We start from the raw sequence: 13,759 nt of genomic DNA, 5'->3' as shown, positions 1-13,759 counted from the left end.
TGTGAAGCCAAAATGCAACATTTTACAGAAGCAGTATTGTTTGCAACACACAGACCACTGATTCAGTGATTTAAAATACAGCCACTATTCACATACCTACCACTAACTGGCTGACCCAGGCAAGCACAAGACCCCCAAAATGGTGAGAAACCACAGGGGCAGGGGAAATCAGTGTTCCAGGACTGTACTGTCCACTGGGCACGTGGTTCTTAGGGAGAGCCAGCACTGTAGGGGGTTCCTTATAATCATTGCTGTCCTGACATTTTCCACAGGCTGTGTTCATTATGGAAGATATCTCGCTGCTGAGAGTGAGCAGAGAATCAAGGGAGGGTCTTTCTCAAGACTGCAGCTTCTACCCTGGTCCTTATGTGGCTCGCCTGTGTGCAGCAATGGTCATCCCCCTGCCAGTGATGGCAGAGTGGCGTGGGAAAGTTACCCTTAATAGGGAAAGAAACAAAGCAGTTCTGCCAAAGAACCTGCAGCAGCAGATTGTCCAGTATCTGCATGAGAGTTCCGTGGAGATCTCTGAGGCAGATTCACGTGACGTGAGGGAGTCAATCAACACCTTGTTCTGGCGCTCAGACTAGGCATGGGGTGGTACGCGCATCATACAGACACAAGCCTGCTTTCTGCAACCCTCCTGCCCACAAAAACTCGCTTCAGCAATTCCCAAAATCAAAGCCACTTCCAAATTCCTCTCCTGTTTGTCCTTCGCCAACCTCTGACAGCTGTGACTGGCTAGCCTCCTCCGGGGTAGAGAAGAACTCCTGGCTGCATGCATCTCTGACCTCCAATTCATCCTCTGCCTCTGGGTCCCCTCCCCCTCCACATCCTTGTCCAAGATTTCCTCCTCCTGGCTCAGGCCACTCTCGACTGGCATGCGAGCCAGTGAAGTATCCACAGTGGCCTTTGCAGTGGAGGTGGGGTCACCGCCAAGTATTGCATCCAGCTCTTTGTAGAACTGGCAGCTCGTGGGCGCAGCATGAGAGCGGTGATTTGCGTCCCACACCTTGTTGTAGACGTTCCATAGCTCCTTCTCTTTGACCTGCACTGCAGTGTGTCCCAGTCATGGCCCCTTTCTGTCATGCATCATGAAATCTGTCCATAGGTATCATAATTCCTATGGCTGGAGCACAGCTGGGACTGCACAGCCTCCTCTCCCCAAATGCTGATGAGGTCCAGCAGCTCGGCATTGCTCCAAGTGGGGGATCGTCTGGTGCATGGAGCAGACATGGTCACCTGGAAAGATGCACTAAGACCATTGCACACATCACCGAGCACACAGGAAGGGGACTTTCAAAATTCCCAAGGAATTTAAGGGGTGGGGCTCCTTAAATTTAAGTTTGGTCACCTGAGGGCAATTCAGTAGAGCTCAAACCGATGACCAGAGAGGCAAGAATACGCATTGTGGGACACCTCCTGGAGGCCAACTGCAGGGCTGTAATCGATCAGGGTGTCTACACTGGCCTATCGCGGTGCTGTAATGCCAGCGCAGAAAGCTCTACACCTCTCGTCAGGGTGGTTTTTTTAACTGTACTGCAACTGTGCAGTTTTTGCGCACTAAGTGGCTTGGCAGTGTGTGCACCTCGGGAGTTACAGTGCAGAAAGCTGCTTTACTGCCCAGAAACTTGCCAGTATAGCGAAGGCTTACGTCATTCTGCACTGCCACATTATGAAGGTGCAGCATGCTTTCCACCTATGCATCCTGATAATCCTGCTAGGTTATGTAGAGGTGGTAGCAGGGGCGAAAGTAAATCTAGGGACTTACTGGTACGGGCCTGGGCTGGGGCCGGCTCTGGCCCCCGGAAGGGGCAGGGCCTTGGGCAGAAGGGGCGGGGCTGGGGGAGGTCAGAGCCAGCCCTGGCCCACCCTGTACCGGCAAGTACCTCCTTCCCCCTCCCCAGGGTAACAGCGGCAGCCGGGGGCTCTGGCAGTGGGTTAAAAGGCCCTGGGCGGTAGCGGTGGCTGGAGCCCTGGGCCCTTTAAATCATCCCCGGAGCCCCGCCGCTGCTTCCCCAGGGCTCCGGCAGCAGGCCTCCGGGGACAGGGCTCCGGCCGCCACTACCACGCCAGGCCCTTTAAATCGTCCCCGGAGCCTGCCAGAGCCCTGGGGAAGTGGTGGCGGGGCTCCGGGGATGATTTAAAGGGCTATGGGCTCGGCCATCGCTACCACCCCAGGCCCTTTAAATCGCCGCCCCAGCCCCGCTACCGCTACCCCAGGACTCCGGCAGCGGGGCTCTGGCAACGATTTAAAGGGCCGGGGGCTCCAGCCGCTGCTGGGATCCGCAGGCCCTTTAAATTGCTCCTGGGGAAGCCGATCCACCCCGGTATGGCGCACCGGCTCTTGCAGTATTGGAGCTTTAATCTTCATTTTATTCTTGGAATCATATGGTAGAATCCAGTGCCCTAAATCTTAAAAATTATGACATTTATCTCACAGAATCTGTGGTTTTCGTTATGCTGTTTCTCATTGGACTTTTTTTCTTTACTTTTCAGGTTGGCTTCATGAGCTGGGGAAACGTATAGAGTCTCCTTACTATGGCAATAATACATTAGGAGGCCCATCAATCAGAAGTGCCTACATAGCTGCCCTCTATTTCACTCTCAGCAGTCTCACCAGTGTCGGGTTTGGAAATGTTTCGGCCAATACTGATGCAGAAAAGATTTTCTCCATTTGCACAATGCTGATTGGGGGTAAGTAAAAATGTTTTGCAAAAAGTCAAATTTGAACAGGGGGAAAAAAGGCAATTTTAAACTATAATTTGAAATGAATTCAAATAAAACACTCATCCTAAAATGCCATGTCCTTGATTAAATTTGAAATTTGTGAGCCATGATGTGGTACATTTTCATTAGCACAATAGCAAATTCAATGAATCTGAAATCTTTTTGTGGTATAGTAAACCAACAAACAATTGTCTGCAGGTCTCAATTTTTAATTGCAAGGGCAACAATAATATTGAATAAAATATGCCTGATCACTATTGTAGATTAATATCAAAGCTGGAAGGGTTTTTGTTATATTTGGTCTGCTTATTGTTACCTGCTTTTGATTTATCTTGATAAAGGTTTGTTACTGTTGAAAAAATATTTGCTCATTGCAGTGGCTTTATTTCTGTTGAGTCAACCCCGCATCTCGCTCCAAGATTCCAAACTGGTTTCATCTTCAAAATGTGGTATACCTGGATCAGGATAAGTAACAGTAATAGAGAAAAGTGGAGAGAGAGTTCTGCAGGTTTTTATACATTTACTTTCATCTCTTCTCCAAAAATATTGGCATTAAAACATAATACATATTTCACACAAATCAAAGGCAATGTTTGGCATGAGTGGAGGGAAGCAAAGTGAGTCACCATTAGACCTCTGTGCACCACGTTGTTTTTCTGGCTGCTTAATTGTCCCGGATTTAGTGATAAGTATTTTCACCAGTGAAGTTTCACTCCAAGCCTAGTCTTCATGACTCTTCTTGTCAGTTCAGCAATGTAAATTTCCACAGTATAAACTTGACAACTTGACACCAGAGACTATGGTACATGCTGAATACCACTGTAAATTATGAATTCACAGCATTCAGCAATGACATATAAAAATATAAAAAGCCTGATGAATTATCAGCTCTTTTTCATTGGCCTGGCAATAAGTAGCTATAATTATAATGAGTCAGACAAGGAACAGTGTCTTATTAATTCCAGCAGTTTCATGAATTCTACAGTTAGTACAGTAATTAATTTTATTGATAACATACAATTTCAATGCTGAATAATAGTGAAAAGGTTAAATATTTAACCTTCAAGTGTTCCACATGCATTCAAGGTAGTCAAACAAAACTTTTGTAGTGGAATACATGGGGGGGGGGTTGTTTTTATTGAGGTAATCAAGAAATATCCATGAAGGGATGATGAAGATGGCAAGACTTCCAAAAACGTACCTTGGTAAAATATAAAGGAACCCTGTAACTGCCATTTATTTCCTAGATAAAAGAATATTACTTATTTTCATTTCAAATATCAGTTTAGATGCTGGGGGGGCAGGAGAGGGTGTGTGTGTGTGTGTGTGTGTGTGTGGTGTAATTTGCAGACTTTATAATAATCAGAAGTTTGACATTTTTCATGTTAAGAGAAAAAGAGACTTAATTCTCCCTGCAGCTCATGGCTGTCTTTCGCTGAAATCAGAGAGATTCATTTGAACTCTGTATGGTGCAGCACAAGGAATCAGGCCTCCAAACAGTTATTAGCTCTCAGAACACTACAACGAGTTAGTAACTAATTGGTTTGAGATGCAGATCTTGTGTTTAACTTTGAGAGATGTTTTCTTACACCTGGGTAGTGGGTCCACTGTGTGTGTGTGTGGAGGGGGGGGTGTTGAGGAAATGCAGAGGGACTGTCAGATTCTATCAGGACTGTAATGCAGATGCAACAGAAGAAAACTGTTAGCTGAAACACAGATTGAGTCAAGGGTATGTTGGAAGAATAGGGAATGAGCTTCGGGAAGGGGCTGGATGGCAGCATATGTCAAGAAGAGAAGGAAGAAGAGGTTGATTTAGAGCACTTTTGACTGAAGGTTTGTGGAAATTTAACTATGTGGGACATTATTTAGGGGACTCAGCAGAGAGGGCAAAGAGGGGCAGTGGAGTTGTCATGGGGCAGTGGGAGGTAACAAACATGGTAGACAAAGGAACTTATCTTCACCTCAGTAGAATTTGTTGGGGACAAGAATATTCATCTACATTGTTTCAAGGCTGAAGGTATTTTTGTCTGACAAATGCGGTTCTTAATGTGCCTTTGGTGTATAATTTTCCCAGATCTTATATTTTACTATACATTAATATGACTAAAGTCTTGAAAATTAATACTTTATTTATTTTGCAAGATACTTACCCTGGTGAGGCATTAATTAATACATCTGTTGGCTTCATATGGAGTGGATAGTATTTTTTTTTTTAAAGTAGAAGGAATAATGTTCTCTGGGTGTCACTGCAGGGTAGGTCAGTTGGAAAAGTATATATCATTGACTAAAGTGTGGATTTATTACATCATTAAGAAAAGAATGATCTAGCCTTTATTAATAAAGTTCTGTAGGCTGGCAGATAAAGGAAAGGGGTACATTCAGGACAGAAAGAGCCTGTAATTTTTTCCTCTAAGAACTTTTCAAGCATGACCTTAAGAATTGGGGAGAAAAAATATTTATTGATTATATGAGATGCTTCCTTATCTTAGGTTTATGAAACTTTGGTTGATGCTTATGAATTTTAAGTAATGTCTGTACTTCAAAAGTAGCCCTTATTTGCTGTGTATTGATTTTTATTTTATTGTACTGTGAAGTGGTATTCTTGTTTTATTATATCTGTTTGCTAGTTCTGATGTACTGATTTTGTATGAATTTTTCAATTATGGTGTAAGACAGATAAATAATCCTAGGAAAGAGAAAAATATCTTACTCCGTGCAATACGTGGTCCCAGAGCTGAGGGAGAAAGTAAGTGGATCATGCACAGATAGAATGTTCAAGATAAGTAAGATTGTTAGACTTTAGTAGATCCATCTTTCTGCTCTTGACAGGTGAACTTGCTTTCAGCAGCTGAGTCCAGATATATTACAGATTGCATTGTGATATTACTGTATTTGTTCAGCAGAACACTACAATAGGGCAGCCAATATTACTGGACGCTTTTGGCAACTGTGGGCTTAATCTTTCTGCCTCCGTTGCTCGTGTAAAATTGGGATAATACCACCCTCTCACTTCACAGGGGTGGTGTGAAGGTAAATTGATTCATATTTGGGAAGCTTTCCAATACTATACTGATAGTCCATTAGTCACATAGAAAAGTCCATTCGAAAATTAGCCATTCTGAATTCAGAGAAGGGTTTGAATAGCATGCAGCAAATAAGGCCTGTGGCCACACATTAAATGACGATAAAAAAAAATGTTTAAATAACTACCCAGTTAGAGAACATTGTAGCCACTGGAGCTGGCCACGGTAGGGAAAGAGTCATTGCCCCCCCCCCCACTTTTTAAATAGGGGAGCAACTTTCCCCCACTTTTGAAAACCTGAACTCAACAGGGATGCAACAAGGGGGACAGCCTCCTGACCAGAGCAGGGTGGCATAACAGTGGAGCACCTACCCAGCTGGCAAGGTGGAGGGGCAGCTGGGCCATATTTGAGTGAGTGGCATTGCAACCTGGTGTACAAGGTTGCAACACCACTGAAATTTGGCCCATTCTGATTGATTGCCCATTCCCACTTTTCCCAATGCCCATGGTGAACATTGTCCATCCTGTGCACTGAATGAGGGTCCCGTGGAAATAAATATTATGTGATCATGGAATTAAAGATACGCAGAAGGCATACACACGACTGTATGCATGGACAACCTGAGTCTGGCATTTCCTAACTGTTAGCTGCTTGACTTTGCAACAGCAATGTTCTTTTACCATAGGTTTTTTTAATGGTGTGTGTGTGTGTGTGTTTAGATATTATGTATACACACACACACACCATGTTCTCTCACTGTGCAGTCTCTCTCTTTCCATTGCAACATACTCATCCCGTTTTACTGATTTGCTTGTATTCCCCTGATTTCATCTCAGATCACCTCTGAAACATTACAAATTTTATTGTCATAAATATAAAGGGAAGGGTAACCATCTTTCTGTATACAGTGCTATAAAATCCCTCCTGGCCAGAGGCAAAATCCTTTCACTTGTACAGGGTTAAGAAGCTAAGGTAAACCCCCTGGCACCTGACCCAAAATGGCCAATGAGGGGACAAGATTCTTTCAAATCTCTTAATTAGTAATACCCTGGAATTTAAAATATGGGGAATCAAACTCATTTGTGATTTTAATACAGAACTTCTTTAATATGATCCAACAATCAGTCGCCCCTCCCTCCAAGAAAGGAACGGCAGACAATCGTTTCGCACCTTTTTTCCATGCAGATGCCATACCACGGCAAGCATGGAGCCCACTCAGCTCAGCTCGCCGTCACTGCTGCTGTTGTGTCCTGGGTGCTGCTGCTAACCGTCATCATCCACTGCAACTCTGCTCTCCTGGTGCTATGACTCCACCTCTCAGGTCCTCTTGTTGTTCTGTATAAATATTTATTCTCGTGGCATCCATCGTCATCCACCGCTTCCGCTGCAACTCTGCTCTGCTCTCCTGCAGACGACATACCATGGCCAACATGGAGCCCACTCATCTTACCACTGCTCTTGTGAGCATTGTAAACACCGCGCGCATTATCCTGCAGTATGTGCAGAACCTGCAAAAGCAGGCGAGGGGGCGACAACAGCATGATCATGATAGTGATGAGGACATGGACACAGACTTCTCTCAAAGCACAGGCCCTGGCAATTTGGACATCATGGTGGTAATTGGGCAGGTTCCTGCTGTGGAATGCCGATTGTGGGCCCGGGAAACTAGCACAGACTGGTGGGACCGCATAGTGTTGCAGGTCTGGGATGATTCCCAGTGGCTGTGAAACTTTCGCATGTGAGAGGGCACTTTCATGGAACTTTGTGACTTGCTTTCCCTGCCCTGAAGCACAAGAATGCCAAGATCAGAGCAGCCCTTACAGTTGAGAAGCGAGTGGTGATAGCCCTGTGGAAGCTTGCAATGCCAGACAGCTACCGGTCAGTCAGGAATCAATTTGGAGTGGATAAATCTACTGTGGGGGCTGCTGTGATCCAAGTAGCCAGCGCAATCACTGAGCTGCTGTTATCAAGGGTAGTGACTCTGGGAAATGTGCAGGTCATAGTGGATAGCTTTGCTGCAATGGGGTTCCCTAACTGTGGTGGGGCGATAGACGGAACGCATATCTCTATCTTGGGACTGGACCACCTTGGCAGCCAGTACGTAAACCGCAAGGGGTATTTTTCAATGGTGCTGCACTGGTGGATCACAAGGGACGTTTCACCGACATCAATGTGGGATGGCCGGGAAAGGTGCATGACGCTTGCATCTTCAGGAACTCTGGTCTGTTTGAACAGCTGCAGTAAGGAATTTACTTCCCAGACCAGAAAATTACAGTTGGGGATGTTGAAATGCCTTGGGGACCCAGCCTACCCCTTAATGCCATGGCTCATGAAGCCATACACAGGCACCCTGGACAATAGTAAGGAGCTGTTCAACTATAGGCTGAGCAAGTGCAGAATGGTGGTAGAATGTGCATTTGGACATTTAAAAGCTTGCTGGTGCAGTTTACTGACTAGGTTAGAACTCAGCGAAACCAATACTCCCATTGTTATTGCTGCTTGCTGTGTGCTCCACAATATCTCTGAGAGTAAGGGGGGAGACATTTATGGCGGGGTGGGAGGTTGAGGCAAATCACCTGGTGGCCGATCGCGTGCAGTCAGCCACCAGGGCGATTAGAAGAGCACAGCTGGGTGCCCTACGCATCAGAAAAGCTTTGAAAAACAGTTTCATGACTGGCCAGGCTACGGTGTGACACTTCTGTTTGTTTCTCCTTGATGAAAACCCGCCCCCTTGGTTGACTCTACTTCCCTGTAAGTCAACTGACCTCCCCCCCTTTGATCACCACTTTCAGAGGCAATAAAGTCATTATTGTTTCAAAATCATGCATTCTTTATTAATTCATCACACAAATGGGGGAAAACTCGCAAGGTAGCCCAGGAGGGGTGGGTGAGGAGGGAAGCACCGGATGGGGTGGTGGATGAGGGGAGGAGGGAAGGACAAGGCCATACTACAGTTCAAAACTTATTGAATGCCAGCCTTCTGTTGCTGGGCAATCCTTAGTGGTGGAGTAGCTAGGTGCCTGTAGCCTCTCCCCCCACCTCCCGCCATTCTTGGGTGTCTGGGTGAGGAGGATATGGAACTTGGGGGGGCAGGTGGTTATACAGGGGCTGCAGCAGCAGTCTGTGCTCCTCTGCCTTTCCTGCAGCTCCACCAGATGCCTGAGCATCTCAGTTTGCTCCCCCATTAGCATCAGCGTTGCATCCTGTCTCCTCTCATCGGGCTCCTCCCTCCTCTCATCTCATTCATTTAACGCTTTTCTGGACTCTGCCATTGTTTGCCTCCCTGCATTCTGCTGAGCTCTTTCAGTGCGGGAGGACTGCATGAGCTCTGAGAACATGTCATCGCGAGTGCATTTTTTTCGCCTTCTAATCTGCGCTAGTCTCTGGAACGGAGATGATAAGGGGAGCGTAGAAACATTTGCAGCTGCAGGAGAAAAAAAAGGGAGAGTAGTATTTAAAAAGGTACATTTTAGAGAACAAAGGGAAGACTATTTCACACTGAATCAAGCGATTCACATTACATAGCACATGTGCTTTTGGTACAAGGTCACATTTTGCCTCTTAAATTGAGTGCCTGCCAGTTTGGTGTGAGACATCACACACGCTCGGCTGGACAACAGAATTTGGCTTGCAGGCAGCCATGGTAAGGCAAAGGGTTTCGGCTTCTTCAACCTTCATAACATGTGGGAATGGTTTCAAATAGCAGCGCCCTCCTTTCCCATACCAAGCAAAGCCTGTTGGGTTAGCCATTTAAAAGGAGGAGCTGCGGTTTTAGGGTGAATGTGCAGCACAACCCAACCCCCTTCCCTCCAATGCTCTGGGATGATCGCTTCACACACACACACACCACCGCATGGCTAGTATCAGGGAAGATCCCTGTCAGCAAAATGCAAATGACTCAGTATGAATGGGCCTCCCCCCACTGCGTGGCTAATAGCGGGGATGGTTTCTTTTCATCCAAAGGCAAACAGTCCAACAGGAACGGGCACGTCTGAATGTCCCCTTAAACAAATTTCCCATATTTCAACCAGGTGACTATGAATGATATCACTCTCCTGATGCTAACACAGAGAGATAAAGAACAGATGTTGCTTGAATGCCACCAAAGCCCGGGCCCATTCGCTGCAATCCTTTGTTCTGCAATGATTCCAGACTGCTTGGTACTGGCTTGGCATGGTAAAGTGTCCTACCATGGAGGACGGAATAAGGCTGCCCTCCCCAGAAACCTTCTGCAAAGGCTTTGAGTACCTCCAGGAGTGCTTTATGGAGATGTCCCTGGAGGATTTCTGCTCCATCCCCAGACACGTTAACAGACTTTTCCAGTAGCTATACTGGCTGCGAATGCATCCCAAGTCTTCAGGGAAAATTAATCATTAAACACGCTTGCTTTTAAACCCTTTATTATATTTACAAAGGTACACTCACCAGAGGTGCCTTCTCCGGCTTCATGGTCCAGGAGCCTGCCTTGGGAGGGTTGGGAGGGTATTGGCTCCAGGGTGATGAACAGTTCCTGGCTGCCAGGGAGAAGGGATTCTCCACTTGCCTGCTGTGCACTATCCTCAACTACCTCCTCCTCCTCATCTTCCTCATCCCTGTTGTGTGAGGCTCCCCCCTTGCAGGTGTCCATGAACAGTGGTGGGGTAGTAGTAGGGCCCCTCCCCCCCCCAAACTGCATGCAGCTCATCATAGAAGCAGCATGTATGGGTCTCTGACCCAGAGCAACTGTTTGCATCCTTTGGTTTTTGATAGGCTTGCCTGAGCTCCTTAAGTTTCACGCGGCACTGCTGTGTGTCCCCATTGTAGCCTCTGTCCATCATGCCCTTGGAGATTTTGGCATATATATTGGCATTTCGTCTTTTGGAACGGAGTTCTGCCTGCACGGATTCTTCTCCCCATACAGCAATCAGATCCAGTACCTCCCGTTCGGTCCATGCTGGAGCTCTTTTGCGATTCTGGGACTGCATGGTCACCTGTGTTGATGAGCTCTGCGTGGTCACCTGTGCTGATCAGCTCACCATTCTGGCCAAACAGGAAATGAAATTCAAAAGTTCCCGGGGCTTTTCCTATCTACCTGGCCAGTCCATCTGAGTTGAGAGCGCTGTCCAGAGCGGTCACAATGAAGCACTCTGGGATAGCTCCTGGAGGCCAATACTGTCGAATTGTGTCCACACTACCAGAAATTCGACCCATCAAGGTAGATTTTAACACTAAACCCCTTGCTGGGGAGGAGAACAGAAATCGATTTTAAGAGCCCTTTAATTCGACAAAACAGGCTTGTTCGTGTGGACGGATTGATCTAACGCTGCTAAATTCGACCTAAACTCGTCATGTAGACCAGGGCATAGAGTAATTAAACTCTTAAATAGTTTTTTCAATAAACAATTTATAAATAGGTACATTTTGTACCACACTGTAGATGCAATCTAGAACTAAATACTTCCACTCACAACAGACAAGCACGCTGCACACCTAAACATGGACAGATTATGTCTGTGGGCATGCCTTCAATTTTGCCTCAGGTCTTTTTATTCCCAAGCCACTTCCTAATTGCAAGTAAAACTCTGTCAGACCTGTTGGGATAATTGGGCCTACACATTTTCCGTAATTGTGAGCGCAACTGTAAAAAGTGAATGAAAATGTATAAAAGGTCACAATAACCAATCATAAATCTTGATGGGAAAAAGATACAAAAGAGACTCAGACTGAGTTCGTCCAAACAAAGGTTATGTTTAACTGGCAAGCCTACTTGGTTACTGGACCATGTATGTGTTCATGTGTGCTTCCCATACAAGCACCGAGCGTCCACATATGCTGTGCTGGACACAGGTCTAACGCTGTGTACACACGTATACATACATCCACGCTATCGACGTCAGTGCTACCATTTTAGGGGTGGTATCCCAGGTTCTGTGCAGATAGGGAGACACCCTGGGAATCTCTTTGCTTTGTGTTCTTGGTGTTTGTGCCCTGCCTTCACACATTTGTCAATAGCAGTTCGTGATCACATCTCCCCTCACTCTTATTCCTTGCAACACTGGGGTGGGAGACATGGAGCAATGGGATGATGATGTGGCTCTGCTCCTGCTCCTTATCGCAGGACAAATGTTTATGCAGTGGAGTAAGCAATCGGTGAGATGCTGGTTGGAATTTGGGCAGAACTTTCTGACACGTCGAAGACAGCTGACCTTCAATGTCGTGACAATTCACTTCCGTGGAATAAGATGTGGTGAATGCCTCTATTGCCGTGGATGCCCTTGAATGGACTGTCAGTTCTGGTGCAGAAGAACCAGCCCAGTGTGGTGGGATCACATTGTTTTAGAAACCTGGGAGGACCAGCAGTGATTTCAGAACTTCGAATGAGAAAACAGACCTCCATGGAGCTGTGTGAGGATCTTGCACCAACCCTCCAGTGCCAGAACGCTCGATTCAGGAAAGCCATACCAGTGCAGCAGTGGGTATTGCCCTGTGGAAGCTGGCAACACCAGACACCTATAAGTCCCCTGCAAACCACTTTGGGGATGGAAAGTCCATTGTTGGGGTCATGGTTTTGCAGATTTGTGAGGCAACTAACACTGTAATCTACCTACGGATGGTTGCCATAAGAAGAGTTCCAGAAATAGCTGGATTTGAGAGAATGGGGTTTCCAAACTCTGCCAAATGGTCCATTGGCGGTATCCATATTCCAAAAGGGGCGCATGAGTATGTGAACCCAAAAGGTTACTCTTCATTTGTTCTTCAAAGCTTAGTGGACAACAGAAGTAGATTCATGAATACAAATGTGGGAAACCCTGGAAAGGTACATGATGCCAGGATGCTGTGGAGATTGGGAATTGTATGTGAAGAGGAAAGAAGGGACTTTATTTCCAAGAAACGGTATGGCTGTCTATGGTGTGTCTGTGCTTTGATGCTAGCAGACCAGATGCCAGCTCATGTCAAGGCCCCAGGTCTCACTGAACACTAACAAATGCATAGGTAAAAAACAGTCTTGCTTACTTGTGTGTTAGTGTTATCAAAATAAATATTAGATGTTAAATTGATAAGAATGTGTTTAGTGTTTTATAAAATGCTTGTGGGATGCTGCATGTATTGTTCTCATTTAGCTGTCCCCCATATTATACATAGCAAGCATTTGTATTATAAACCTCTGTGACTGTGACTCGTCAAACAGAAATAAGCCTTGTATAATGCAAATGATGGTCTCTGACAAGAAGTTATTAAATCATGTTCATTACATGCAAATGAACTGTTATGTGAGATCAAGGATCAAATGCTCTTAAGTGCATTCCCTCCCACCCCCACCCCTCAATGAAGAAGGGACCTGCATGGAAACTGTTGCTATCAGCTTGATTTCTGAGGGAAGAAGATACAAAAATGCCTCACAAGAAAAATTATCATCTTTTTGCTGTTTGAACTTTCACAGAGACAAAGACACTAAACTAAAGGAGAGAATCCCCAGGGTCAATCCAGGTCAGCCTTAAAAGACCTTTTGAATGGACAGATTACTATATCTCCGTCATCTTTAGGAGTCATAAATGGCAACTCATTTGTGTGTATATGTTTTCCTGCTTTAACCTGTAAATAACTCTTGTTTCTTTTGCCTAGTTAATAAACCTTTAGATAGTTTATTACAAGTACTGTATTTGGTGTAAGATCTAGGGTACCAATTGACCTAGGGTAATTGACTGGTCTATTGGGACTGGAAGCAACCTGAATATATATATTCCACCAGTTTGGGGTGTCTACCCTGTTTTTAACAGTCTGCCCTGAGGTAGTTTTTAACAGTCTGCCCTGCATTCACAGTCACGAGCCGCTGCAGACAGCATGACATGTGCCAACTGTTATACTGGGGGGACACTGCATACCTGCTTCTAACTTGATTCATGAAACCATACCATGACATCAGTGATTCTGGAAAAAGGGAAATCGGTTACAAACTCAGTAGCTGCAGAGTGATCATGGAGTGCACGTTTGAGAGGCTGAAATCTCATTGGTGCTACACACCTGTCTGG

At 45.7% G+C, this 13,759-nt stretch overlaps 1 protein-coding gene across 1 annotated transcript in view; it reads left to right on the top strand.

The window, feature by feature from the left end:
* KCNH8 (potassium voltage-gated channel subfamily H member 8) overlaps nucleotides 1-13,759 on the top strand; it is a 374,236-nt gene that overhangs the window by 284,170 nt on the left and 76,307 nt on the right. The window contains exon 8 of the mRNA XM_007053238.3: nucleotides 2,497-2,694. Within this exon, the coding sequence (XP_007053300.1) occupies nucleotides 2,497-2,694 (198 nt within the window). The remainder of the gene's footprint in view (nucleotides 1-2,496; nucleotides 2,695-13,759) is intronic.

This window comes from Chelonia mydas, chromosome 2 (genome assembly GCF_015237465.2).
Source record: "Chelonia mydas isolate rCheMyd1 chromosome 2, rCheMyd1.pri.v2, whole genome shotgun sequence".
Taxonomy (NCBI): Eukaryota; Metazoa; Chordata; order Testudines; family Cheloniidae; genus Chelonia; species Chelonia mydas.
This window is presented reverse-complemented; position numbering and strand designations above follow the sequence as displayed.